The 27,647-nt window shown below is 44.8% G+C and overlaps 1 protein-coding gene across 2 annotated transcripts in view; it reads right to left on the bottom strand.

Annotated features, from left to right (window-relative positions):
• The window catches only part of PAMR1 (peptidase domain containing associated with muscle regeneration 1), a 148,136-nt gene that overhangs the window by 41,314 nt on the left and 79,175 nt on the right, over positions 1-27,647 (bottom strand). The window contains exons 1-3 of one of the 2 annotated variants that reach the window (XM_011000589.3): positions 24,770-25,011; positions 8,604-8,780; positions 1,655-1,783 (exon numbers count right to left, since the gene is read on the bottom strand). In XM_011000589.3, coding sequence (XP_010998891.2) covers positions 1,655-1,783; positions 8,604-8,780; positions 24,770-24,842 — 379 coding nt within the window. In that variant the 5' untranslated portion in view covers positions 24,843-25,011. Of the gene's footprint in view, positions 1-1,654; positions 1,784-8,603; positions 8,781-24,769; positions 25,012-27,647 lie in introns of those variants that run through there. The other variant, XM_031459796.2, reaches the window with a different exon arrangement.

The raw sequence follows: 27,647 nt of genomic DNA, 5'->3' as shown, positions 1-27,647 counted from the left end.
TTGACTGATCTGGGGCTTAGCCATATGACTTCCTTGGAATGAGAGTGAGTGTATTGTGAGCAGAGGCCTTAAATGTGGCTGTGTGTTTGGCTTGGCCTCTTGTGTTTCTGTTACCCACTCGGAGAAGACCACATCCCAAGCCCCTTTGGCCTGAGCCCTGAACCCTAAAGCTCAACCCAAGCCAGCCCAGCTGAAAACATCTAAGCCCCAGTCAATTCACAGACCCATGAGAGAGAAAAATACACATCTATGCTTTTGAGGTTGTTTGTTACACAGCAACAACTGATGAATATATATGAACATATTATCATCACCACTGCCCCTGACAGCTTCAACTTAGAAATTCTATTCTCTGACCACAATATTGCTTCCACCTACATGTTCCACTGCTTTATTACCACTAAGCCTTCTTTTCCATTGCATTGAGACCTCTGGTCTGTATTCTTTCTCTATGAGGTTCTTTTTGATTTCATACCCAACCCAACCTGCATCTCTGAACAATCATGTCTCGGCCAACTCTTGGATCAATCAAATGACTGATTTTATTCATCTCTGCTACCATACTGCTGGAGAGCATCACCAACCTGTCCTGGCTGCATCACCTACACAGGAGTTCCAGGTTCAACTGGGTCCTCAACCTTGCCTGGATATGCTTTAACTTACCACTAGCTGGCACATTTCCTCATTCATCACGTGGCTATATGAAAACTTTGTACTCCGAAGCCTCAGCTTCCCTTCTACTTTGCTATCATTAGAGATTTCATACCCCACTATACAGAGAAAATAGAGCTGAGGAGGACTTCACCAGTGGGAGGCAGATGAGTACTGTGGCTGAGAACAAGCAGTCTGAAATCCACAGACTTAGGTATCTTCCTCACCCTTCGCCCTAGACTCTTGCATTTTGCTATAGGCTGGATCAGGCAAAGAATACCTACAATACTCTAAGAGCATTCTGACTGCTCTGATTGAAATAGGGAACGTGTGAAATAGGCTTAATGAAATAATAGCAGTTTGCACGTTGCTCCAGATCCTGGCTCTCAGAGAGCTGTTCACCATCAGCTTGCTGCAGAAGGAAATCTTAAACCCAGGGACAGGTTAGATTGCTACTCCACTTTCAAAGGATTATTGGAACTCAGAGGGGAACACTAATAAAGATTAAGTAATTCTTGGAGATCAAGCAGAACCCAGAAAGAATCCCTTTCCTGGGACAAGTGGCATGCTGACAATGTGAGGTGGGTTCCAGGAATTTTAACTCAGGATTCAAGAAGTTTTCCAATAGAAATTCATATTTAAAATCCATTACAGACTTAGCATTTTTGAAGCCTTATTCACTGCTTGCTGACCAATGATACACACAATTGCTTCTGGAATGGGCACGAGGCACGCTGTGTGCAGAATGCCCTGGCTTCATTTAGGAGAGAGGGGAAGATTTAAGAGCAGAGGAAAACCTCCCGTGGCCAATTCCAAACAGATGTCTACAATCCACACCCAGCAGATGGAAACATATCTTTGTTTTTTCTAGCCTTACCTAGAAAGCCCTCTGGCCATAAGCTTTCCGGAACTCAGATTCCACCAAGATAAACCTTAGCCCATGGCAAGCTGGAATTTTAAAGGAGCACGCACTGGAGATGGAGCTAGGTCAGGGGCTACTCACGCATGCAGTCTCCTCCATACCAGCCGGCGCGGCACTCTGCACAGTAGATCCCCTTCACGTAGAAGTCATCCAGGGTACCCCCCCATGAGCCGTTTCGGCAACTCTTGCAGTTTTCAAAGATGGTACAACCTGAAACATTTCCAAGCAGAAGGGTGTTAGATTAAGCACGTGCCAGCTCTGATTGCTGCAGGAGAGAGAAACCGTGTGCCTTCCCAGGACCTTGTCTCAACCAAGAGCATCTGGACCTAGAAAGGTGCTGAAGCCCTTAGAAAACAGTGCTCATTCCTAGGAAAATGCTAGAGTCATCAGAATTCTGACTGAGGAATTTAGGAGGGTGGTCTGACCATCTTCCTTGATAGTGGCTGGTATTTTAAAAATTCTGTTTCTGGTCATAATTATGAACTTTAATGTTGAATAAATTACAATGCTATTTAAAATTAACTTTTAAAATAACAAGGTCCTATTGCATAGCACAAGGAACTAGATTCAGTACCTTGTAACAGCCTATAATGAAAAAGAATATGAAAAGGAACATATATGTATAACAATCACTATGCTGTACACCAGAAATTAACACATTATAAATCGACTATACTTCAATAAAAAATACAAATTAAAAATTAAATTTTCTATCACTGTTTTATAAAGCAAATAATACCGATGAAAAAACCTCCAAATTTAAGGCTAATTGACAGCAAATGCTTTTTATTATATCAAAACCAAATCTAAATTATGTTGTTGTTTGTACTGAAGGAAAAATCCTCTTGCTGGTTGCAAATTTTTATATTTTACAAGGATACCATATCTCATGTATCATCAGTAACCTGAAAAGTGCCATAAGATATTGAAAACATTTCGTAATAAGCTTCCAGACTGAGTTCACATTTTGGTTCTAATTCATTATTTTAAAAAAATCTGAGGGGGAGGGTATACCTCAAGTAGCAGAGCACATGCTTAGCATGCACGAGGTCCCGGATTCAATCCCCAGTACCTCCTCCAAAAACTAAATAAAGTAAAACTAACCTCCCCTGCAAATAAAATAAAATAAAATAAAAATCTACATTGAGATGATTCCCACACCACAAAATTCACTCTTTTAAAGTGTACAATTCAGTGGGTTTTAGTATATTCACAGAGGTGTGTAACCATCACCATTATTTTACTTAAGAACATTTCATCACCTCCTCCAAAAAAGACCCCATACTGGCTAGCATTCACTCCCCACTCCCCCTGTCCCCAGTCCTTGGCAACCTGTAATCTACTAGTCATTTCGTATGAATGGATTCATTCAATACCTGGCCTTTAAAAGACACAGTGTCTGGTTTTTTTTCCATTTGTGATTGATGTTTTAATGTAAAATGTGATAACCTATAGTAAAAGGTAGAACCCATCAGTATATGATATTTTTTCTCCTTATAAAAGCACTACATGTTTATTGAGGAATATTTAGAAAATTCAGATAAGCAAAAAGAATTCAGTTAAAACCACTGAAAATTCCATCACGCAGAGAAAATTATCAGTAATACTCTCCGTATGTATACAAACACATTTTTAAAAAATTAGGCTTGTACTACATACTGTACATTCTGTTTTTTATAACTTATTTTTCACTTAATAATAGACAGTAAACGTCTTTGCATTCCATTAAATATTCTTCTAGGTCACATACGTCTATAGCGAAGGTGTGCCGTTGGAAACAACCTTATGCCTAATGCTGGGCTCACCCTGGGGTTGTCAGGCTGCCCCTGACCAGCAGGCCACACTGAAGAGTGTTGAGCAGTCCCCAGTCGAGGGTTATTTTTAAAACATGATCTCCTGAGGGGTGGGGGATACTGAGACAAGGTAGAGACAATCCAATCACACTTATTAAAGTGGAGAGCTAAGTTCTGGCTCCTCCATTGTCCTGCTGTGTGTCCTTGAGCAAACTGCTTAAACTCTCTGTGCCTCAATGTCCTCATCTGTAAACCCAGGGTTGAAAACTGTACGGACCTCATAGGGTTGCTTTAAGAATTAAATCCACACATGGGAAGGGCCTGGCACACAGCAAGTATCCCCCAAATCTGAACTGTGATCATCAGTCTGCACCCCTGTACCTCCACTTGGCTTATTCAACCACAGCATACATCATGCTCCACTTTAACTGCCTATTATCTGTTTTCCTCTAACAGACTGCCGTCGGGGACTGCATCTTGTTCAACATTACATGGCCAACACTTCATACAGTATCTGGCACATGGTAAGTGTTCAGTAAATATTATTATTTGAGTGAGTGAATAAATGGATGGTTGGATGGATGGATGAGTTGCTAATCCAGGCTTCTGAACTGATCGAGATAACCAGCATTTCCTTGAGCTGACAGCGTACTTTTTTGCTTTTGGCTACAATTAGGTTTTCATTGGCGCACCGTGTATATATGCAGTGTGTGGATGTGTGATTTCTGCGGGAGACAGACTTGTAGCTCTTTGTACCCCGCTCTGACTTTGCTTCCTCCCACCAGAGAAGAGGAATTGCTAATATGATTCATCAAATTTCGTCTCGCCCATAACTGGGTCCCAGTGGGGCCACTGTGTATTTTTTTTTCACATTATTTTAAATTTTTTTAATTTTTAAAATTTTTTTATTTTAAAATTTGAGGGGGAGTAATTAGGTTTTTATTTATTTCTTTATTTTAATGGAGGTGCTGGGGATTGAACCCAGGACCCTGTGTATCCTAAGCACTCACTCTACCACTGAGCTATACCCTCCCCCCCGCCACTGTGTCTTTGAAAGGCCGTCTTCACCCATGTGCCACATTCCCCTCTGATTCCCTATCCCCTGTGCCACTGAGGAGGCAAACGGACTCAGAGTCTGCCCTCAGCGACCCTACCAACTCTCTTTGCACAGTAACATCTGGGCCATTCAATGCAAACCGCAAAAACCAGCCTGCTGACTGAGATGAACAAGACTGTGTTACAAAGATACTAAGTAGCTCAGAGAATTGCCAGAAGGGCTAGAGGACCAAGGTCAGAGCTACACAGCCTAATAAACATGCTAAAACACCCAGCAGACTTGCTCCAGTGAGGGCCCCCGTGCCGCTGGCCGCTGCTGCAAGTCACCATTGCCTTTCCCATCACCGTGCCCTCGTGCAATTACACTGATCCTCGTGCAATTACTGCCGTCAGAAGAGAAAGGACAGCTGTCTATCACAATGATAGGCATGACAGACATTCTAAAACCATGCTGAGATCCCATTTCTTACCTCTGAGATAGGCACAATTCCCAAATGACACATTCTGTTGCAAGACTTTGGGAAAACGGTACACTCAGACATGGCTGCTGTGAACACCAAACGCTTGGAGGAGAATTTGGCAGAGCCACAAAATGACATATGGCCCTTCCTTTGACTCAGTGATCCTTCTTCCAGGAATCTACCCCAAAGATACGCCACAAACATACTAGCTGATGTATGCCTGAGGCTGTTCACTGTAGTAGTATTTATAGCAGCCAAAAGCTAGAAATCACCCAAACACTCATAAACTATGGTCATCCATGCAACGTAGTTATATGCAAGTGTAAAAAGAAATGGGAAAAAAAAGGCTTCATACTGTCGGTGAGTGAGCTCCAGCATCTATTGGTAAGAGAAAAAGCAAGGTAGTTAGCAGTGTTTATGGCATGTCATCTTCTGTGCAAGTGGGGGAAAGATACAAAAATGCATACACGTATTTGCAGGTACAGTCAAATATAGAAAAGAGATGGAAACAATAACCCTACCTACTTATCAAATAGGTGGCATAACACCACAGACAACAGAAGAACATCAGTTGGCTTTAAAACATAGTTTTTTGACTATACTACATACTTAGATATATTCTAAGGTGAATAATAGCCACAATCATCGGTAGTCTTATGGACACCAATGGTGCCATTGTTATTTTGTACAATTGTATTATCTTATAGATAAAGCAAGTGTATTATCTTACAGATAAAGCAAGTAAGTACTTAGGTTAATATCATTAGGAAACAGGACATAAATACAAACATAAAATCAAGGACAAGGTTAATTGACAACCTTGGAATATTACATTTGAACTTGAGTATAAACTCATTAAAAATGCATATGTCCTAGCGCCGTCCACTTAAACAAACAAACGAATAAAACCTTGTAACAATGACAGTCCAATAGCAAGGAACATCTCAGGTGCCCAGATCGTGGTCTCAGACCAGAGTTCCTTGGAGAGATGGCTGATTCCAGATCTGGGGCAGAAAATATACAGGAAGAGTCCGAAATCTCTTGTCCTGTGAAAAATCAAGAAGTCTTCAGTCACTAGTGTGTTCATGTCAGAAGAACATAGAAGGACATAAAAGAGCTCCCAGGGTTTTCAGACAGGAGGTGTGTGTTAAAATGAATAATGAATGAAATGGGTTAAACCATATAAATAAGTAAAAATGGCTGAGTTCACAATAACACTCTCAGTCAGAGAGAAACCTCTTCGATCATCATCAGGGATGGCTAGAACATCAATTCACTATTTTGAAAATCAGGTTTGTTTTTTTTTTAAAAGAGCCTTCTTCTAGGCTTTCCTTTCAAGGCAACCACGTGGTTAATGTGGGACAGATCTTCATTTAGCCTGGAAGATTATTCCTAGCATCAGTCAAGGTGGCGATGCTGGGTGCCTCCTGTATGATGTAACAAGATGTTGGGTACAGATGCGGAGATGGCGATGGCTTTCTGTATGATGCAATAGGAAGCACACGGCACTGCCTAGGAAGGTCTCTTAATTATCACATGAGCCCATGTCATCTCATAAAACTAAAGCCCCATTCTCACAACAACAGTAACCACTAGGCTTTAGAAAATATTGAAAATCTTTCAAAGACTGTAATACCCCTGCCAAGGACCCCTAGTGAGGAGACCCTGGCTTGGCTCTCAAACTTTCCTTAGAAAATTTGGAGGCATTGCTCAACTATTTCCCTGTACATGACACTCACCATCAGGGAATTAGAACAGTGGGTTTCTTTTCTGGATCAAATGTGCAAGGTTATCCTGACATCACTCCTACTTTAAAGCTCAGCATGACTCTCTTCCTAGAAGGAAGATGGTTTAGAAGTATCACTTGTATACATGAGCCCTGTTTTTTTTCCTCTTCTGAAGCTTTCCTCAAAAGAAAGTTCCTGGTAGTAATGGGCACCGTTTTCTCTGTTTGTAAAAGAAGGCAGAAATGAGAGAAGTTTCCAAAGTACAATTTTGACATTCTTTTAGTCTTCAGTCGAAGGAAAGTGTATTTAAAATTCTTTATGTCCTCCTTTTGATCAAGCCTAGAAGGGAAAAGGTAAGATTCCTCCAGGAAAAAAGCCAGATTTACAAGGCAGCAGATGTGAACGCACCAAGAAAACATCCAAGGAGTTGCTAATCACATTGTAAACATCTTAAGTGTGAAGCCCAGTGTCTACACTGCCTCCAGGCAGACAGGCACTTCAGTGAAGAAAGACAGTCCCTGTCCCCTCCATGGTGGGAGCCAGGGAAGCGGTGGTTTGGGAGAAGGAATGGGCACCATGACCTGGGAGGGTCGCTCTCACCCTAGGATGCTCTCATTTGACTGGGACCACCTCCCAGATGTCCAACTCAGGGACAGAGCACCATCCTTGACTTCTGCTCTTCCCTTCCCTTCCCCATCCAACAGTTCCAAGTGGCTGTCAACCCCACTCTCTTCAACCTCTCTCACATCCCTCCCGCTTCCCTCCATCCACAGAGCTTCTGTTCATCAAGGTCTCCATTACTCCTCCCCTGCCTCCAGTCATGTCCTTCCTCCGATCCTTTCTCCATACTGCAGTTAGAGAGAGAAATGGCTTTCACTTCTTCATTAAAAGATCTCCAACGTTACTAAAATATCTTCAGGATATACCTAAATGCCATAGCACAGCCTGCAAAGCCCTTCAGGGCCTCTCCCCTGTTCTTTCCTTCAGATTACTCTCTCTTAATCTTTTGTCTGTCTATCTCCTTCCATATTTCTCCTCTCTCTCTCCCTCTCTCTTCTCCACCCCCCCTCTCCCTCTCTCTTCTCCACCCCCTCTCTCCCTCTCTCTTCTCCACCCCCTCTCTCCTTCTCTCTTCTCCACCCCATCTCTCCTTCTTTCTCTCTCTCTCTCACACACACACACCCCAGCCACACTGAGCTACTTGAAATTCCCTAAACTCCATGCTTTCTCTCACCGCAGGGCCTTAGCACATGCTATTCTCTCTGGCCAGACCTCTCTACTAGATTGCCTTCATGCTTCTCAGTTTGCTGCTTCCATCTTCAGCGTACACATCACCTCCTCTAATAAGTCGCCGACCTGCATCCCAATCCATGCTCCTGTGGCACCCGTGTTTCTCTATCACAGCACCTACCATGCTGCATTACCTGTGGCCACCTGTTTACTCTTCCTTCTCCCCCACCAGCCTACAAGCTCTGAGAATTCCAGAAATGTGTCTTAGTTAAAATCATCATAGTCCTAGTACCTGCCACAGTATATAGGAGGTGCTCAGTCTGTTTAAATGAATGCGTAGATGAAGCCACAGCTTTATAAGCTTAATGTTGAAAAGGGTATTAACTCCTCCAGCTCCTTTGCCTAGAGGTAGAGTGGGTTGAACTATGCTACTTTTTAATTTTTATTATTTCTTATTGAAATATTGTTGATTTACAATGTTGTGCTAGCCTCTGGTGTACAGCATGGTGATTCAGTCATATGCACACACATATATAAATTCTTTTTCATATTCTTTTTCATTGTAGGTTACTACAAGATATTGAATATAGTGCTATATAGTAGGACCTCATTTATTTTTTAAAAAATTTTAGTGAATTATGCTGCTTTTCATCATCATGGCATCACAGCATCCTGATGCCTGCCTCTTGGAAGTGTTCAGCCTGCTCCTGTTGGTGACCTCAGAAAACATGAAGGCAATCTGAGGTCTCCAGTGCACACTCACCCGGGTGAATCAGGCATGAGTCACACTCATTCTCCTCGTTCCTGCAGCAAGGGATGGTGTACCCCACCACTTCCTTCTTTCCAGGGCAGACGCATTCGATCTGATCGTATTCACAACACTCCCGACACATGATATTCCACTCGGCTCCAGGGCAGGCTTCATTAATGACTGTGTACTCTGAAATAGAAACCAGCAGGTGAGGATGGAGGGCCTGGCAGCAACAGGTAAGACTCATGGGTACTCTACTGCGAAGGAGCAACCTTGTCCTACAAATGTGTCGCCCTGCCTGAATGATGGAGGAGACTCCATGGATTTGTTCCAGGCTGATGTCTCCAAAGTGGGGTGGCCTACCTAAAAGGATGTTCAAAACTATCCACCGGGACACAGATGAAATTTGTTAGAACTGCCATTCATTTTTATCTTTTAATCAAAAAGAAAATGAAAGAAAGAAAAGAAATCATGTTTTATCAACAAATAACCTAAGCAGGTTGACACATATACACATAAATAATTTATAAACAAGCACACATCTCTTGAGCTCATTTCTATTTTATCAGGTCACTGTTTACAGTTGCACAGGTTGTGCACTGCCTAACTCCAGAAGAAACCATTCAACCACACAACTGTACAACGCAGCCCAGGCACTTGGGCCATCAAAAAATTCGGTGAACACTCTCTAGACTAGGTCATTTAAGTACAAGGTTGCCTGCCAAGTAGAGACCATGTCATTTCCCCCAAACTTGGCTCCTTGATTTTGCAGCACCCCACTTTTTTATGGTATCTTCAAAGTTAAAACCAACAGAAGAGACAAAAAGTATCTTAATTAGTATGTTTGGGAGAATTTCAATGTTTTATAAGAGTGAGCTCATTGGCAGAACTTCATTCAATCCCCAAATACAACTGAGTGTTCTTTCCCATGAGAAAAAAGTATTCCTTTCTGGCTAGAATGTCTTTTTTTTCTTTTTTAAAAATACACCTTAGGTAAATGAAAAAGAAAAACCATCTGGCAAAATCTGTAAGAGGAGTCAGTCAGAGGCTGCCCAGAGGAATCCAGGCTAAGAAACAGACCTAGCTTTGATTTGTTCTTCTTAATTCCCCAACCCTCTATTTCTAAAACATTTGCACAAAGATGACGATTGAAGCAGAAATAGGTCAGCTATCTGAGGGAGAAAGTGAATCTGGCTTCCCTGTGAAGCCCTCCCCCAAAACCCGCAGCAGGGACCCCCAACATGCTTTATAGGCCTTTATAAGTCAACCCTAGCATCTGTGGTGGTTTCTACCCTCCTGAATTTCATACCTTAGTTTTCTGTTTTCCTCCCCTAAATTTAGGAGTCTGACATAGGGCTGATCATTCTTAATTTGCCACAGATATTAGGGTTGGTTTATCATCAAATAAAATGAGTATATTTGATTCAACTCAGAAGCCAGCTGAAAGGACCAGGGAAGATAATGTAGATAAAAGCTTAACACGGTGCCCAGTATGTAATAAACATTTAATAACCAGTAGGTTAAAAAGAACACTCTAACCATCCCTGTCTCTCAAGGCTCTGATTTTTTTTATGTATTGCATATCAACTTCTTACATAACATGTTTATGTTGCTTCCCGCTGCATTTAGAGCAAACCCTACCTGCTCCTCCATGGCCCACAAGGCCTTTGAGAGCTGCTCCCACCGTGGGACCTGCAACCTTTTCTTGGCCACTGTCTCCCACCTTCTATTTCTCAAAACCACCAAGGTCCTGCTAGGCCTAGGGCCTTTGTATTGTCTTTTCCCATGGCCTCTGCCTCCTTGGTGTCAGTGATACTGTTCAGAGCGGTCCTCAGTGACTTTCTCATCTGAAGGACATAGCCCATGCACTCTGTGCTAACCCCAGTCACAGCATCCCACTGGTTTCCTCTATGGTCCCGACCAGCATTTATAGTCACTTTCTATGTTTCTATTTACTTGCATACCATCTGTCTCCCTTACATGATCATAAGCTAGTAGGAACCACACCTCACTTGCTCACTGCCGCTAGGGAGGGCCCTAGCAGGTGAGAGGCACTTGATAAATACTTGTTGAATGAACCAGCCTTAACTCTAGGCCTACCCACCCTTCGGTAGTCAAATATTTCCATCCAGTAGGTCCAGCTTGGTGCCACCACCCAAGGGAGCTGGCTCTGCCCTACAATTTGCTGATAGTACAGAACTGGGGCACCTTCCCTCCCATGTGAAGTGTCTAGAACAGTCGGTTCAGGTTACCTAACTTGGGCCCAGTTTCTTTGGCACCAGGCACATGATTTCTCCACTCTCCCAACTCTTAATAAGCCTGTGGGGTGTGGCCCATGTCTTACCCTCTGTTCACCCTGGGGCAAGCACTCTATCCTTCTAGGTTTTCTAAGAATTTGCAAATACTGATGACTCTTGAGGGACACTGACAGAATAACGCTTGTTTGCAAGTTTTACAAGCCTTTGTACTTAAATGTGGAAGGCCAGGTAAGATCTGCTCTACTCCCATAGAGGGTAATGCCTGTTTTCCCTAAACAGCAAGCTTGCCCACCTCTGGCCCAGCCCTGGAATACTGTCAGCCGTCCTTCACTCAGAAATTAATTCCCTAAAATGCCTTCACTGGCACTTCCCTTTATTTCAATGAATAAGCCCACCTCTGCCCTCCCTAAGGCATTATATTCATTGCACAGGTAAGGTCCAGCGTATTGTTACATCTTAGCCTAAGGGAATGATCCCAGGGAAGCCCATTTCTATACTGTCTGCCAAGTCATCCAGCTGGCTCCTTTCCAAGGACTCTGTGTGGTGGGCAGCAAAATGGCCCCAAAGTTGTCCGTCGCCTAACCTCTGGGACCTGTGAAAATGTTACCTTTCATGACAAAAGGGATTTTTGCAGATATGACTCATTTAAGGATCTTAAAATAGGAAGAGAATGCTGGATTGTCCAGGTAGGCCCAATGTAATCCCAAGATCCTTACAGGAGGGAGGCAGGAGGGTCAGAGTCAGAAGCGGAGGTGTGCTGACAGAAGCACTGGGCAGACTGGAGTGACATGCTTTCAAGACGGAAGAAGGGACCACGACCCAAAGAATGCAGGAAGCCTCTAGAAAGTGGCAAGGAAACAGATCCTCCCCCAGAGCATCCCGAAGGAACACAGGCCTGCCATCACCTTGACTTCGGCCTCCTAAGACTCATTTCAGACTTCTGATCTCCAGAATTATACGAAAACACACTTGTGCTGTACTAACTCATTAAGCCTGTGACAACATGCTACAGCATGCACAGGGAACTAACCCACTGCAACTTCTCAAAAAAAAGGTAAACCCAGAGATGGTCATTTAACCACTTTGGTCCTCAGTTTCCCCACTGAGCACAGTGCCAAGAGTGTGGGTGACTGGATGAACTCACTCTTTCATTCCACAAGTATTTACCGAGTGTTCACTGCATCCCAGGTAGGAGGCTGGATGCTGGTATACAATGGAGAGAAAAACAGACACCATCTCCAGCCCCCTGAAACAGTCCGTAGACATTGGATAAAGGAAACCACAAACACACAGTCACTGTGATGAGGAAAATGCAGGATGCTATGAGAACACATGGATGGTCATGAAGGGACACTAGCAGCAAATCTACAGGACTCACAGGGTTAACGGAGTTTAAATAAAATCACAAATATGAATGTATCTATTTGCCAAGATAAGACCACTTTCCAGGAATACAGAAGTCATGGAGGAGGGGAGGGTTTTAATGATTTTGTTGATTCAGCCCCTCTGGTCTAGTAAATCCGCCACTCTTCTTTCTCCCCCAGCTTGAACAGAAACAGGAAAGTGCCCCCCAAATACACATGTATGAAATAAATAGGTGAGTGAAAAATTCTATGAGTAATACTTAAAGTTGAGCAGCTGAAGAGATCTGACAAGGCAATAAGCAGACAAGAGCAATCTCCTGGATTTTTCTTTTTCCATTTATCAGAATTACATTTACAAAGGGCACGTTGGTCATCTGGCTTTAGCTGTACAAATTTCAGGGAATTTCAACATGATGCTAAAGGCCAGTTCCAGAAGCCAGGATTTAGAGAAATGCCAACAGCGATAGGAGCTACTGCACGTTCTCTTAGCCGTACGCCACAGCGCTTTAACATTTGTTTAGCTAAAGTGCTTTGGTACTGTTTACGCAATTTCATTTTCAAACTGACCCAGTGAGGTAGGGAATACATTTTCTTTTAAGTTCAAATGAGCTAGTCCAATCGCCTCACTTTATCAGTGAGGAAAGGGAGGCCCACAGAACTCCAGGTTTAGGAAGGAGGGGAACTCTGCTTCTTAAGGGGAAAGAGACCAGGACGACCTCCAGCTCCATCAGCTGCTGCAGCAAAGCAAGCGTTACTTTGCCTTCCACATTTAAGAACAAAGCTTATAAAACTGCAAATGAGTTTTATCCTGTCTGTGCTTCCCAGGAAATAAGCACAAATAATGCACCAAGAACTCACAGAGCACCGCCCTGGGACCAACCAAGGCACCAGAAAGTCAAGCACATGCCCATAATCACATAGCAAAACTGAACTTACAGAGTTCTGGGTACCATATATATTCATTCACCTCTAACTGTTCCATTGGATAAAATATTTCTTTTTTGTTTTTAATAAAACACTCCACATTTTAATATAAAAGAGTCCTTGTGAAAGCTTCAAAAAATAAAATCATACATAAAGGAATAAAAAGTATTCAGAAATAACCTTAATATTCTATTGTCTATCTTTCAATTGTCTTCTTTCAGTGGACATAGCCACACATAGAAACTGAAAGATGGATACACAATCTTTTTACCTCTCAAAACTGGTAACCTATTATTATTATTTTATTTATTTATTTTTTAGAAACTACTTTCTTTCTTTAGTTTGATCATGGACATTTTCTCTTGACCTTGAGTCATCTTCAGAAGTGACCTTAAATTGTTGCATAATTATCCTGTGTCTGCAAGTGCTCCTCTTTCCTCTTTTTTAAATCAGGGTAAATAAACATCAAGAGAGTCGCAAAGTACTTTAGTAACATACGCTTTGCCCAAGCAGCCATCCTGGTATCTCCTAGCCAGAGTGGAGAGTCCGGCTCTATTGGTCCAGTTCTGGTTTTTCCAGATTTCACAAAGGAAAATGTAAGACATATAGCCTCTCAGTCCCGTTTTATCCATGCAAATACCAAGGCAATGAAACCAATGCTGACCAACTGGCACTGGTTTGGCTTTCACAGACGTGGTGAACAGAGGAACGAATGAGTGAAAGAAAGTTGGCTGTCGTCATGGCCATCGGCTCCATGTTGCACAGCCCCTCATCAGCCCGACAGCTTGCTTTAAGGCCCTCCAGCACTGATGCATCTCTTCTGCTAACAAGATGGACGACTCTTACTCCCTCCAACAGCAAGGGCTTAACTCCGCAGAATGGTGGGCAGAGCAACGGTGTCGCCTTAGCATCGTCTCCGAGTGCCACCTTTTCAACACTGGGTTTTAAGGAAATATGTTGATATGATGGCTGTTGAGGTCAGTCTGAAAAAAAGCCAGCAAATCCTTGATGAAAACATGAGTCAGCCTGTTCCATGTATGAGGGAAACATCAGTTGTCACCAAAGGCTCAGGCTGAGACCACCCCGGAAGGTGGCAAGGAAAGGTGTTTGATCGTGTGCCAGCTCCTTCTTGATGTTAGAACTGACTTTACGTCCACCTAAAACCCCACAGCCCTCCCATCTAACCACAGTTAATGAAAATTTCTACTGAGTGCTTTACTGTCCTGCATTTTATAAGCCTTCTAAGACCAGAGGGAGAGGAGATAAAAAAAGACACAGGACTCAGAGATCTACAACTAGGCAGCTTGGGCTCCTTCTCATCACCACTCACTCCCCGCCTCCTCCTGTGCTATCTGAACTCTCCATATGGGTGTCTAACTGACACACAACATTCCTAACCACCTGCGGGGCTGGCCACCCACTGCATCGGGCTGATGACAGATGCAGGCGAATCCCAGGCAGCAGTGCTGTGAGTCAGGGGTGATGGAATGATTACTGGGGACCTTGGACTCAATATCTCCTCCTGAGCCTTTGAGAACCATCCCATCACCAAGTGACCTGAGTCCCAGCTTGGCTGGATTCCCAACTTCAGTGACCTCAGACTTCCCTTTCTCACAGCTCCTCTTGTTAACAAGGTGATGATAGCTGGAAAGTCAAAGACTTCATCACCCCCACTTGGTATCAGGAGTGATAAAACTTTCAATGCATTCCCTAGAAATCTAGTTGTAGGCACTAGTACATTGGGAGGAGTAGAGAAGCAAATATCAGTTTGGTACATCCTTTCCATCTTCATTCTTTATTAAACACACTCACACTGTTCCACACTTGCTGGTCATTTATTCTCCTCTCTCCCTGGGTCCCAGCCCCCACAGGAATGGATCTGATCCTCTGAAACATACTGGCTCATTGAATTCTCACAACTAGCCTTCAAAGTAAGTATCATTTCCTTCATTTAACAGACGAGAAAACTGAGGAACAGAGGGCATAAATAAATTGCCCCGGGGGGACAGCTTTCAGGTGAAAGAAGAAAAATCAGTAGTCTTCTTCCTTCCAACATAATACTTTGATTCTAGAGAGTTTGCACCTCTGACTTTACAGATTAAGAAGGCAGCACTGGCGAAGTGGACACACTTGGGAGTCAAACCACCCAAATTTTAATCCTGAGTCTGTCCCTCTTTTATGCTTCTGGACAATCACAGAAAAGACACCTTGCTGTGCCATTTCCCCTAAACCTCAGAGAATGGATGTAGATTGATGGGGTTGTTAATGCCACTGCAGTTAAAGAAGCAATGAGCATAACGGGCTTTGGAAGAAAAACTGCATGTTTGTCGAGACATTACCATTATTCTCTGTAGAATAAAAAACCATCACGTGTGTGGTACAGGTGGCTACAGGAGCAAAGGAAGTGGTAATAACGTCTCCTCCAGAGGCCCCCACATACACGGCATTTTCAAGCAGTCTGTTCTTGTTTATATCATGGCATTCTGGGCTCCTCCCCTCGCTTCCAGACTTCCTAGTCTCCTTTTTCTAAAACTCCCTCTTTGGATACCTATTGAAATAGGACATACCTCACCTCCTGCTGCTTCTCTTCTAGAAATAGAAATTCTACATCTACAGCCAAAAGGAACAAAACGCAAACTCTAGCATCCTGTGAGAGCTCCCAGTTGCCATTATGCCCAACAACTGTGGTGCTAGAAATCCTTGAAGGACAGCTGCTTCTGGGTTATTTCAAACACTGGAATATGAACAGAATAGATCTTATCTTTTTAATTTGCACTGGCTACTAAAAATGATTTAATAATACATCTAAAAGTACTTGGCAATAGAACTGAGCAAATATTATATCAAGCAAAGCATTAAAATATCTAAGTGAAAAACAATAAAACTTAAGCTATACCCTAAATATCCAACCTGGATTCCTCCAGACCAAAGAGTTCTACTAACTCTCCCATCTGCTCTCCAAGCTTCCACACTTTCAAAACCTTCTTTCTGAGTCAGAGTATGTCAGGGCTACATGCGGGTCTTGGTCAACCATATGCCAAGAGCTTCCAGAGTCAGTGTTACTGTCTTCACATTCAGGTTTACTGATGTCAGGCAGAAGCCAGATTTTCCTTCTGCCAAAGGCAGATGGCCAAGAGCAGATGTCAGGTGGATGGAGGCTGATGCGTTTATAATGGTATGTCCTATAGTTCAATAAGCCCTAAGCTGGCAGTAGCTTCAAGCAGGCTAGCCCTCATTATAGTTACCTCCCCCAGCTCTGCAAGCTAGAACAAGATGAAGAGGAACTTCTTTTTGCCTGAGGATTCTTGGCTGGCTCTACCCTTGAATCACAACAGGTGGTCATGAGCAACATCTCGTGTTTGGGAGACAACATCATTGGCCCAGAATCACCTACTCTGCAAGCTACCATCCCCTCAAACCCTTGCAAGAGTCTACCATCAGCCAGATTTCAAACATGGAGAAACTAAGGCACAGCGTGTGGAAGGCATTTTACCCTAAGTTTGGAAGGCAGATGCATGATAAAAGCAAACAGAGAAAGCAAGTCTCAAAGAAATAAATGTATGGTGAACCTTTAGGAATTTTTTTTCTGACACAGAGTCACAGATGACTAGGCTAGGACTGTGGACCAAGGTGAAGGGGGCTTCAAGAGGACCACGTAACTTCCATCCTACTATAGATGGAACACCCACTATGTCGCCTTCTTAACTCCTTGTGTATAGTGTGCTAGTGGGAAAAATAGCATAAAGGAGAGGAGAAGATGACTTTAATTTCCTGGGTACTCCCTTTTTGCAAAGCATTATACTATTTTAAACAGATTATCTCATTTCACACCTGCCATAAACCATAATAAAGACACTATTATCCTCAGTGTACATGTTGGAAGGTGGTAAGACCACATTAAAGAGGTTAAGTAACTTGCCAAGAAAACCAGACATAAATGATGGAATCAGGATTCAAACCTTGGCCCATATTTTAAACCATAATACTCTACACCCGATGTTTATACACATTCATACATATACACACACATCAATATCCACATTTATTCTTCTGTGTACACGTGTATTCAAACTTGAACACATCCATACTAAGACATCTATATAAGAAATGAAAACCATAAATGTGGCAAGCAAGGGCTAAATCTTTGCTGAGAAGGTTATGGGGTACTCAAGTCTACTTAGGCAGGGAGCCCTTAAAAGGAACAGCTGGTTTTATCCCTCACCCATTGCCACTGTAGTCATCCAATCCGAAACAAGTCTGGGCAGAGAGGAGGCAGGCAACGCGAGGGCCAAGGGAGAAGCTGTGTTGCATGACAACAAGCACAATATTTAGGAAAGGCAGGAATAAAGCAGTTCCCAGAAACAGCAAACAAGGGGTTGATGAACAGCTCACACTCACACACCGTCTCCATGAGATACAGCCCCAGTGTAAACAGCCCAGACCACTTCTGGGTTGTGCAAATCAGTCATGGTGGCTGGGCTATACCAGAACTGGCATACTGGAGGGTAAATAAGAAAAGATTGAAGACAAATCTGTATGTGTGTTAGAGGAGGAGAGGTTAACTGGTAATGAACAGACCTCGGACTCAGTGCCCCCAGGGATTAGAAATAACTTAAGAAAAAGGACTTGTCTTATTCTTCTTGGTGTCTCCAGCACCTAGGATCATGCCTGGTACATGGTAGGTGCTTGATAAAGTCTGCTGCGTAAATACACGAACGTGGACATGTGAGATGTGGGATTCCCATGATAAGGTTATTTGTGACCAAGACTGATGTTGGAAATGCCTCTTGCTGTGACCTTTTGAAGTCTCTGTTTTTGAGTATGGGAGAGCCGTTGGGTCTGCTACTGCTGAATATTTTTTGCTTTTTGTTTATTGCAGTTTGTATCTCATTTCCATAAAGGCTTGGGATGCTCACTTGCTCTGTTTTATCAGTGAGTTGGCCAGGGGAGCCAGGCTTGCACAGAGAGGAGGCTGAACGTCACTAAGAAGCAGGCAGTTGACCACCCACGGGGAGGCAGAAAGCCAGACCAAGAAGTCTGGCAATTAAGATTCTTTATACAAGCCAAGCCCTCCCTTCTGCCTGCATCCAGGTGAGCCAAGTGGTCTATTGAGAGGGAACAGGAGTAATTGCTACCAGCTAGAAGCTAAGCTCAGTCCTAGGGACACCTCAGGTGTTTACCATCACCACTGACTTCAGAGATGGGATCCCAGGATACAGGGGATTGATTGACTGTCTTCAAAGAAATCCTATGAAGTAAACGGACATGGAACGGGATTTGAGAAACACTGACACTTTAGTTCCTCGGTGTCCTCAAATGACTTGATTTGAGGCAAACCATCCCTCCTCCACCCACTGGTTTTCCATTAAACTGGTTGGAAATTTATTTTAACCAATCATAAATTCAGCTTAGGAGGACAATTGCTGCATCTCCCCAAGAACTAAAGTTGCCTGAATGTGTTCCTCACTCTGTTCTGACAGCACCCATCCTGGTTTTCCAATCACCAGACCAACTGACCAGACTTCTACTTACACCAACACTTGCTGCCAAACCACTAACTCAACCCTATGAGACAGCCAGGACCTCGTCGAGGGAGGCAATAAAGATGCCTACACTGCAGGAATAAAGGCATTTCCCCAGCTCCAGGGGCAGAAAGGTGACAGAGATATGTGTCTTCATTTGCTGCTCAGCCAAAGGGGGGTACTTCTCTTAACCACTTGACAGAAGAGCCAAGACATCAGTCTGCAAGACAACAGATCCTCATTCAAGATTGAAATGAACTGGTTAAAACCCATCTTAGTATTAATGGAAGGGGATCACATCTCCATCCCCTGCAATATCCATCAACTGTTCTATGCCAAAAAAAGAAGAGAAAAAATGCTTTCCCTTATTCATTCCAGGCCTGCTCCTCCTGTCCCACAGCCTAAGAGTTTACACACTGACAATCTCGAAAGAATAAATCCATAAAAGAGCAGAGCTACATGGTGACAGGGCCAGGCTTGAAACATGCCTCATCTTTAATTCTGTCCCTTGGCAAACAGACACATGATTTTGATCATAAAAGTTGACTCTGGGACAAAGAAATTCTCACTTCCCACATCTAATCTAATCAGAATGAGACACATGATCCTGTGGACAGCTATCCCAGAAATTGGTTGGACTTGTGGTCTAAGCAACAACCCTGTTTTTTTTTTTTAGAAATGGCTCCTCTCAGGTTCCACGTGGTCCCAGCGGGGCAGCTGATGTCTCTCTCCCACATCCCCCCCACCTCCACAGTGGTGAGCACCTGACCTTACTAAGGCCATTCTGAGCACTTGGGAAGTCCCAGGGATAAACAGAATTCTTTACTATCACCTCAATCTTTATGACTCAGCTGAAGTACAGCCAGCAGCTGGACCCGCTGCTGACTGTCGGCAGGGTTGTGTAGTGTCTCAAGGCACGCGTTATGGGGTCAGACCATCTGGGTTCGAAACACCAAGGTCCAGCTCTGTGACCTGGGCAAGTGTCACCCCTCTCTCAGTCCCTTGTGTGCGAACTACACATAATAACACTAATACTTAGACCTTCTCGGTGTGTTGTAACGATTAGATAAACACACATAAAGCACATGGGTGAGTGCCTGGTATTTACCACAAACTCACTAAATTATTCGGGACCAGGTCCCTTCGGTGTGACAGAACGGAGCCCCCTTCAGGGAAGCATCCACTGTCGGTTGTTTCCACCATCACAGGTGAGAGTGTGATGTGAAGTCCCACCTACCTCCACTCTCCACGCACACGGGCTCCGTGCGTGTATCACATGAAAGTACGTTTGGGTAGGGAGTAGCGGCAAGTCCCACTGGTGAAGAGAGTGGGCCATCAGCAGCCAGCTCTAATTCTCTGCCTTCCCTGAGCAGTTTTGTTGATGGCTAGGAGGTTTGTTTTTTCCTGCATTTTACCTCTTTTTCTCCATTATAAACCTAATGCTGTGGCCCAGATCTTGTGATGACTGACAAACAGAACTCCTTAAACATAGACCAGGCTTGGAATCTGATAGACTTTCTGCCACCGATCTGGTAGTTTCCAAAGCTCCAGCTGCCCTGGAATTCAGGAACTAGAAAAAAGTGAACACGGCTTTTTCCTCCCCTTTCAAATAAGAGGAGAGCGATCCGGATTCTTGTGACTTTCAAATATCCACAAAGTGAAGGTGACCGGTCCTTCATGTGGACATGCGGGGGGAGCAGGGCACAACTCTCACTCAGTTATCACCAAAATGGCGCTTTTCCCAATTTGCATACACCCTAAATCAGTTGGAGCTTCTAGCGCTGGGCTCAGGGGAGGCACGTAGAGGTTTTCTCTTGCATTGGGATTAGCCACCCCCAGTAGGGCAGATGGAAATAATTTCCTGATTTAAGGCCAGTCATTAGGTCCTCCAGACGCCATTAGATGCCATTATCTCAGCCACTGCTGTCTGGCCAGCATAACTCGGATGTAGATAAGTTTAAGTCAGACCCACAGTCCATGCCAGTAGCATTCCAAGCCCTCTCTAAGGCTTCTGGATATTTCTAAGGGACTTAACATGCTCCAGGTCACCTCTGCCTCTGGGTCCAAAGGTGCTTTGTCTCCAACATATTGACATAACACCCAGCCTCACCATCAGTTTCCACCAAAAGCTCACTCTCCAGGGCATTTGTGAGAGTCAAACATTTTTACCAAAGAGTTGGCGGTAATAGAGGCGAGATTACGTTCCACAAAACACATAAGTTAAAATATACTTATGTTTCTTCTTTAAAAAGTCCTATCCGCTTCCAAATCCTCTGTAGTGTTTCTCCCCATTCAGCATCCAGCCTCCCACTTTCTCTCTTTCACTCTCCATTTGTGCCCTATCCCTCCCAGGAACAGCAGTCAAAAACTCCAGTGCCAGTAAGGACCAGCAGATAACATATGTGGGTTGAGAAGATGGGGTGTCAGCCCAGAGAGAGGACCTGGCCAACCTCAAGGCATTTGGGTTCAAAATGTTAAGCACTGTGTCCTACGTAATATTTCTGCAGACCTTTGACCCAAAGGCTGCCAGTCTGCAGCCCTTCAGCTCTACAGTCTCCCTCTTTGCCAGTGCCACTCCCAATAGTGCCACCAAAACTGGAACCACTAGCAAGGACCCTCCTCCGCCATGTGTGTCCTGAAGCCATGCCACAATTAGATTGCATCAGCATATGATGCTGTTGGATGTGCAAGTGTAAATCAGCCAGGCACCAGGTGAGCTTGTGTTCAGGAATTAGTCTGGGCTCACCCCAGGCCCCACGAATCTGCCTTTGTTTTCTTTTTTATCATTATTGCAGCAAAATATGAATAACATAAGTTTACCATTTTAATCACTTTAAAGGGTGCAGTTCAGTGGCTTGTGTAACCATCACCACTATCCATCTCCAGAACGTTTTCTTCATCCCTCGCTAGAAACTCTAGGCCCATTAAACACCAGCTCCCCAGTCCCTCCTGCTCCCAGCCCCTGGTAACCACTGTTCGACTTCCTGCCTCTAGGAATCTGACTCCTCTCGGTACCTCATACCAATGGAATCATACAATATTTGTCCTTTTGTGTCTGGCTTCTTTCACTTAGCATAATGTTTCCAAGGTTCATCCACGTTGTAGCATGGGTCAGAACTTCATTCCTTTTTAAGGCTGAATAATATTCCACTGTACGTATGTACCACATTTTGTTTATCCATTGGTGGACATTCAGGTTGTTTCCACCTTTTGACTTATTGGGAATAACACTGCCATGGACATTGATGTAGAAATATCTGCTTGAGTTCCTGCTTTCACTTATTTTGTGTATACACCCACAAGTGGAGTTGCTAGGTCAAACGTTTAACTTTTTGAGGAACTGTGCCTGCGTATCCTGAACAGGTCACAGACCCTCTCAATACCTTATCTGTAAAACGGAGAATAAAGCACCTACCCTGCTTTGACTCAAACACTGGGTACATCACAAATGCTCAGAGATGTTCATTCTCACTCTCCTCTGAACCTGAGGTGCTCAAAGTAAATGCTCTCTGCAGTCACTCCCAGCTCCCCAAACCCATGATCCCACCACCAAATTATTTCCCTGTCGGAGAAGCCAGGAGTTCTCAGAGTATATACTAGGGGAACACCCTCTTCATTGCACCCACAAAAACCCACCCCTGCCAAGAAGTCCCAATTTTCATAGCTTTCTCCTTGGAATTTGCTAACACATCCCAATATAAACCAACATCTAATTTTTCTTGCCACGCCTTCCCCTCTTGCTTTCTGTCCATGTTCCCTTTCTCAGCTGGCCACTCCTGCCCACTAAATATCTGGGCTTCAAATTATCTTCCCTGGTTGCCTTGACGCTCATTCCTCACCAGCCAATGTCTGTTGGAAGCAACCCCTGTGAAGTTATTCATATTCAGGTTTCATTCCCAAGAGTCACATCTTTTAAATGAGCTGTTCCTTTCAGGCAGAATCCTGCTGGCAGAGCTACTGCTGTTCGGTGAAGTCAGCAGAGTTGGGTTTCTCCCCTCACATGCTGTTTATGTTGGGTTATCACTTGGCCTGATGTTTGGATTTTCAGCCTCCAGCACGTGTCCTATGCGGATGAGCAACAGCAGTCAGCTGTGACATCCCAGTGGATGTTTACGCTTCATCCAGAGCTCTTTTTAGAAAAGTAATTAGAGGAAAGCTGTTTCTAAGTTTTCCTTGATGGGGGCCAGATTCGGAATTCCAGCAGGGAGTGGACTCGCCCGCTCACGACATGAAATATTTTCCTTCTCCACTCTGTCCCTGCGTCTTCCCTCTAAACGCAAAGGCTCAACGGGGAAGTATCCTTGCTAGACGCATGAAGTTGCTCTCCGGTTCCGTCAGCAGCTTGGCTGCCCAGAAACTACACACCCTCCCCGAAGCTTTTCCATAGCAAAAGGTAAAAGAGATTCTCAGGCCAGGGACAAATGAGGTTTTCAGATCCTGGGCAAGAAAGAAAGGGGCAGCTGAGGTTTGGTTTTAACTTTTATGGGTCTGAGCCATCTCACCTGCCACGTAATAAAAAAAGAAGAAGAAGAAGAAGTGGGTGTGCTGATGCAGGGATGCAGGAACTGGACCTCAGAGTCCTGGTGCTCTGGAAGGAACCACGCTCCTCTAGAGCTCGGCTCGGGCCACCACGCCCTGAAAGTCTGGCTCCAAATGGCAGAGGTGGGGCAGGGAGAGGTGTTAATGAAAAGTCACAAAATTTCCCGAGTATCTTGATTCTTGATTATCATACCCACTCCTGGGCTTCTGCCTATGTTATTGTCTTTAGGCTGTTCCAGATGCCACTGAGGCAACATTCAAATGAAACACCCCAGCTTGAGATAAATCATCAAAGATTTACCTGGGGCTGGCAGGGTACAGGTAGATGGAAATATGGACTAAAATGGGGGGGCATTTTAGGTATCTTGGCTTTTTGTTCATCATGAAGGGATGTGCCTCGTGGTCCAGTTCCCCTTCTACAGCAGGGGATTGCATTTTGCACCCTCCCCACCCTACTTACTCCTTCACTCTTGGGCACTTGCCAGCTACTTGCAGCAAGGGAACATTCACCTCTCAAGTCAAGCACAGGTGACAGGTAACCAGCACAGGTGACAGGTAACCTGGACAGAAGGAGTGCAGCAAAGGCACACACACTCCCTGCTCCTCCACAAAGCTGTGCTGCTTTGTCATACGTGCCACATTTCAACCCGCCCTCACCCCCCCCCCCCACCCAGGTCTCACCTTACCTCCCCGGCACCGTGCCTCTCCAGCCATATAAGGACAGAAGCTCCTAAGACATCTTCCTTCCCTGCTCGCCAGGGAGCAATTCCAGGACAAGCCTGCCCTTCCCTCGCTTCCGCCCTCAGCGGGGTCAAGAGGCTCCCAAGAGCTCTGTGTCTCCTTTCAACCTCACTTGCCCCGGGAGCCCCTTTGCCTTGGGGCTTGTGGCTCAGAAAATGACATGTGAGAAAACACAGAAGCCACAGCTCTTTCTCAACAAACACCGCGTGTCCCCCAGAAACAACTTGCACTCTTAACCTCGGCTTTTTCTTCTTTCTCATTCTTATCAGGAAGGAAGTGTGCATATGCTGAGTGAGTAGTCTCCCGTGCTGGGGGTCTCCTCTGACAGGTTGTTATTGTTAACTTTTCATCAAGCAGGACTCCCCCCGGGGGGACACCCTGGCAGGGACAGACCTGCTCTTATCCACCTCTCTCCTTCCAAGCTCACCTCTACGGGTGCTTTTTTAAGGGAAATTTAGCTTTTGCATGTCAGAGTGGGTACCTCAGACTGGGTAGATGCCCAGAGGTAATTTTGTGCTTTAAAAAGGTAAAATAATTTTAAAAAAACAAACAAACAAACAAACAAACCCAGCAAGTACAACTGAAGCTGGTACCCATCCTGAGGCAGTTCAGTCCCACAAGTAGGGATGACAAAAAACGGTGTCACATTCTCAGGGAGAAAGACAGACAGTCCAGCACCAGCAGCGAAGCCTCCGAGACTATCACTGGAAGAAGCCCCCCCCTCCACAAACACGCCAGCACCATCTCTTGGGACACCCCAGCCCTGCTCCCTGCCAAACCCCAGGAGGGAAATGACCCCTTCTGGGGGTCCTGAGTGCTACTCACAGTACCTCTGGGCAAGGACGAGATGAGAAGGAGCTGCAGGAAAGTGAGCCCCAGCTGCGTCCACCAGCCCAGCTCCATCGCTCCGGTGGCAGCGGTGCCCCGAGTGAGGCTGGGGAGAGACCAAAGGAGGCCGGCGGGCAGGCGGCTCTTACACGGACCTCCCCAAGCCCCAGCTGAGCGGTAGCTCGGGTTTCAGCTCGCCAGGCTCTCCCATCCTCATCCGAGGGGAACCACCTTCAGCCAGAGCGACGTCAGCCCAAACCTCTCCTCTCCGCTGCTGCCTTAACCCTTGCGAGGCAGCCCGGGGAAGTGTGGCCACGCAGGGAGGCCCCGGGCGGTGGCTGGGAGGGAAGCTGCGGGGCACGGAGACCAGCCCAGGACCGGATGGGCTCCCTCAGGACGGTTGGGGGAGGGGAGCAGCGGTCAGCACCCTGAATGCGGCCGAGATAGGCGAGGCTGGGGGCCCGCTCAGGTGAGACCAGAAGACTCAAACACACCCCCAACCCCCAGGTACAGAGATAGCAAATGACACTAAAGTGAGGAGCCAGGATGCTTTACAAAACAATAGCTGACATTTTGGATCAATTTCTCTGTGCCAGGCATCTAAGTACCTTACATGAATTAACTCATTTATTCTTCACAATAAAACTATCATCCCCATCTTACAGACAGGGAAACTGAGTCATTTAGAATTCAACAGCTCATCCAAGGTCACACAGTGAGTAAGTGGCAGAACCAGGGTTTGAACCCAAGCAGCTTGGGTCCAGAAGCTATAGTCTTAGCCACCAGGCACATTGCTTCTTAAAATGTTGTGTACACAGCATTTGATTTAACCATTACAGTCACTATGTACAATAGAAGGCATTGTCCACATACTATGGATGCAGAAACCAAGAATCCCAGCAAAAAGACTGGGAGCAAGAATTCAGCAATTAAATCCTTGATTCACGACGGACTCTCTGAATCTCAATTTTCTCATCTGCAAAATGGAAATGGTAATCAAACCTACTTTGCAGACTGCTTGAAGAATTTAATGAGATTATATACAAAAGGCCCTCAGCACAGGACCTAGTTCATACTAAATGCTCAGTAAATAAAAACTATAGTATTGTCTGTCTGAGACTGACCCCAAGGAATCCCAGGGTACAGTCTTCTTCTTCACCCTCAGCTTCCTACCCAGGTGAAATTTGTTTACAACAAACACCAAAAATAACCTTAAAAGGGGGGTAAATGCCGAAGGGCAGCACACCTAGGGGGTGGAGGGCAGAGGTTAGGAGCAGTTTACTTTGCTGCTGGTCAACCAGTCCTAGTCCTTGGGTGTTGGGAGTGGAGAGGAGGTGACTTAGTTTGCAAATAACAGTAGATAGTACATAGCCTCTCAGGAATCTGTTCCTCCCATCAGCTGACAGTCCTCTTCCCTTCCCTCGGCACCCCAAAACACACACCCTCCCTGGGTCATACCCAGAAGCCTCATCCCTACAGCAATTTACCTCCACCAGGGTGGGGCCCCTGGTGATGAACCTGACTGACTGCTCCCTAAAGAAGTCCCTGGTGGCCGGTCTTTGCTTCTCCAGGCTCAGGGAGCTGGAAACAGGCCCTCACTTCTATTCCTGGAATGCCCACAGGAGTCATTGCTCCCTACTAGTCTGTTGTCACTAATTTGGGTTTGTAAATTTCCTAGGGCTGTGGCACCTGGAAAGGAACCCTCAGAAAGGACACATTCTCTGGGGGAACTGAAAACGATGATTAGATAGTACCTTGCTGAACCTGACAATAAACTTGGGCTGGCTGAGGAAGAGGGAAGCTATGACTATGAAACAGAAAAGGTCAGGAGTTTGCCTGAGGTCATACAACCCTACACAAATTTCAATTTTCCTGCACAAATTTAGCCTCCTGTCTCGCATTATGGTCAACTCAGTTTTTCATACTGATAGAGTTTAATGTTGTTCTAAATCAGGATTCTTGACCTACGTTCCATGGAGTCTACTGGGAGGAGCTTTTTATAAGGCCTTTGAGACTCTTGAAAGTATATGCAAAATTTGGGATGCATTTTTTTGGAGTAAGAGGGAGCTATGGCTTCCTTCAAAGTCTCAAAGGGATCTCTAAGCTCCCAAATTTTTTTAGAATCACTGATTTTCCTAAGTTAACATTGAGCAATTCACCAGATATTTGTTGGTTTTGGGGAAAATGGTTTTGTACATACAATTGTTGAGTCTAGGCTACGAGCTGCACAACGGATATTTGGAGGGCCCTCCTGCCTTCCCCCACCCCCATTTCTGCCTTAAGAGCACTTGCTCTGGATCACACTGCCTCGTGTTGAATTTACCTGGACCACTTATTACCTGTGTGCACCTGGGCAGGTTATTTCACCTATGGTGGCTACAGTTTCCTCCTCTGTTAAGTGGGGAGAATAATGGTACCTGGCCCCCCAAAGCTGAGGAAGGAATTCAGAACAGTGCCTAAAAGATACTAAGCACTCAGTAAACATTAGCGATTTTCATTAGGGTTCTTTCCCCTTCCTGCCCTCACCTCTACACCCACTTCTGGGAGGAATAAATCACTAGAAAGGCGGTGGGTGAAAAGGGCAAAGTACCACGCTAGGAAGTCAGAACCGATACCTGGAATTAAGAATTATCTACTTATAATCAGCACTCAGAAATCAACAACTGGCTGTACTAGACAGAGTCGGACCACCCACTTAATTACAAGTCATAATCCCCACTAATTTTCACATGAAAGGATGAGGCAGGCACTTTAACAAAATCTGTACCTTTTTTAGTGCCACCCGAGAGGCTGATTGCCTGTGAACACACAGAAAGAAACCACATAGGATGAATGCCAACAGCCCCCAGGCTCCATGCTGGAACCTTCTCAGATCAGCAG

Source organism: Camelus dromedarius, chromosome 12 (assembly GCF_036321535.1).
Source record: "Camelus dromedarius isolate mCamDro1 chromosome 12, mCamDro1.pat, whole genome shotgun sequence".
NCBI classification, from domain to species: Eukaryota; Metazoa; Chordata; class Mammalia; order Artiodactyla; family Camelidae; genus Camelus; species Camelus dromedarius.
The sequence above is the reverse complement of the archived record's forward strand: the minus strand, read 5'-3'. Positions and strand labels throughout refer to the sequence as shown.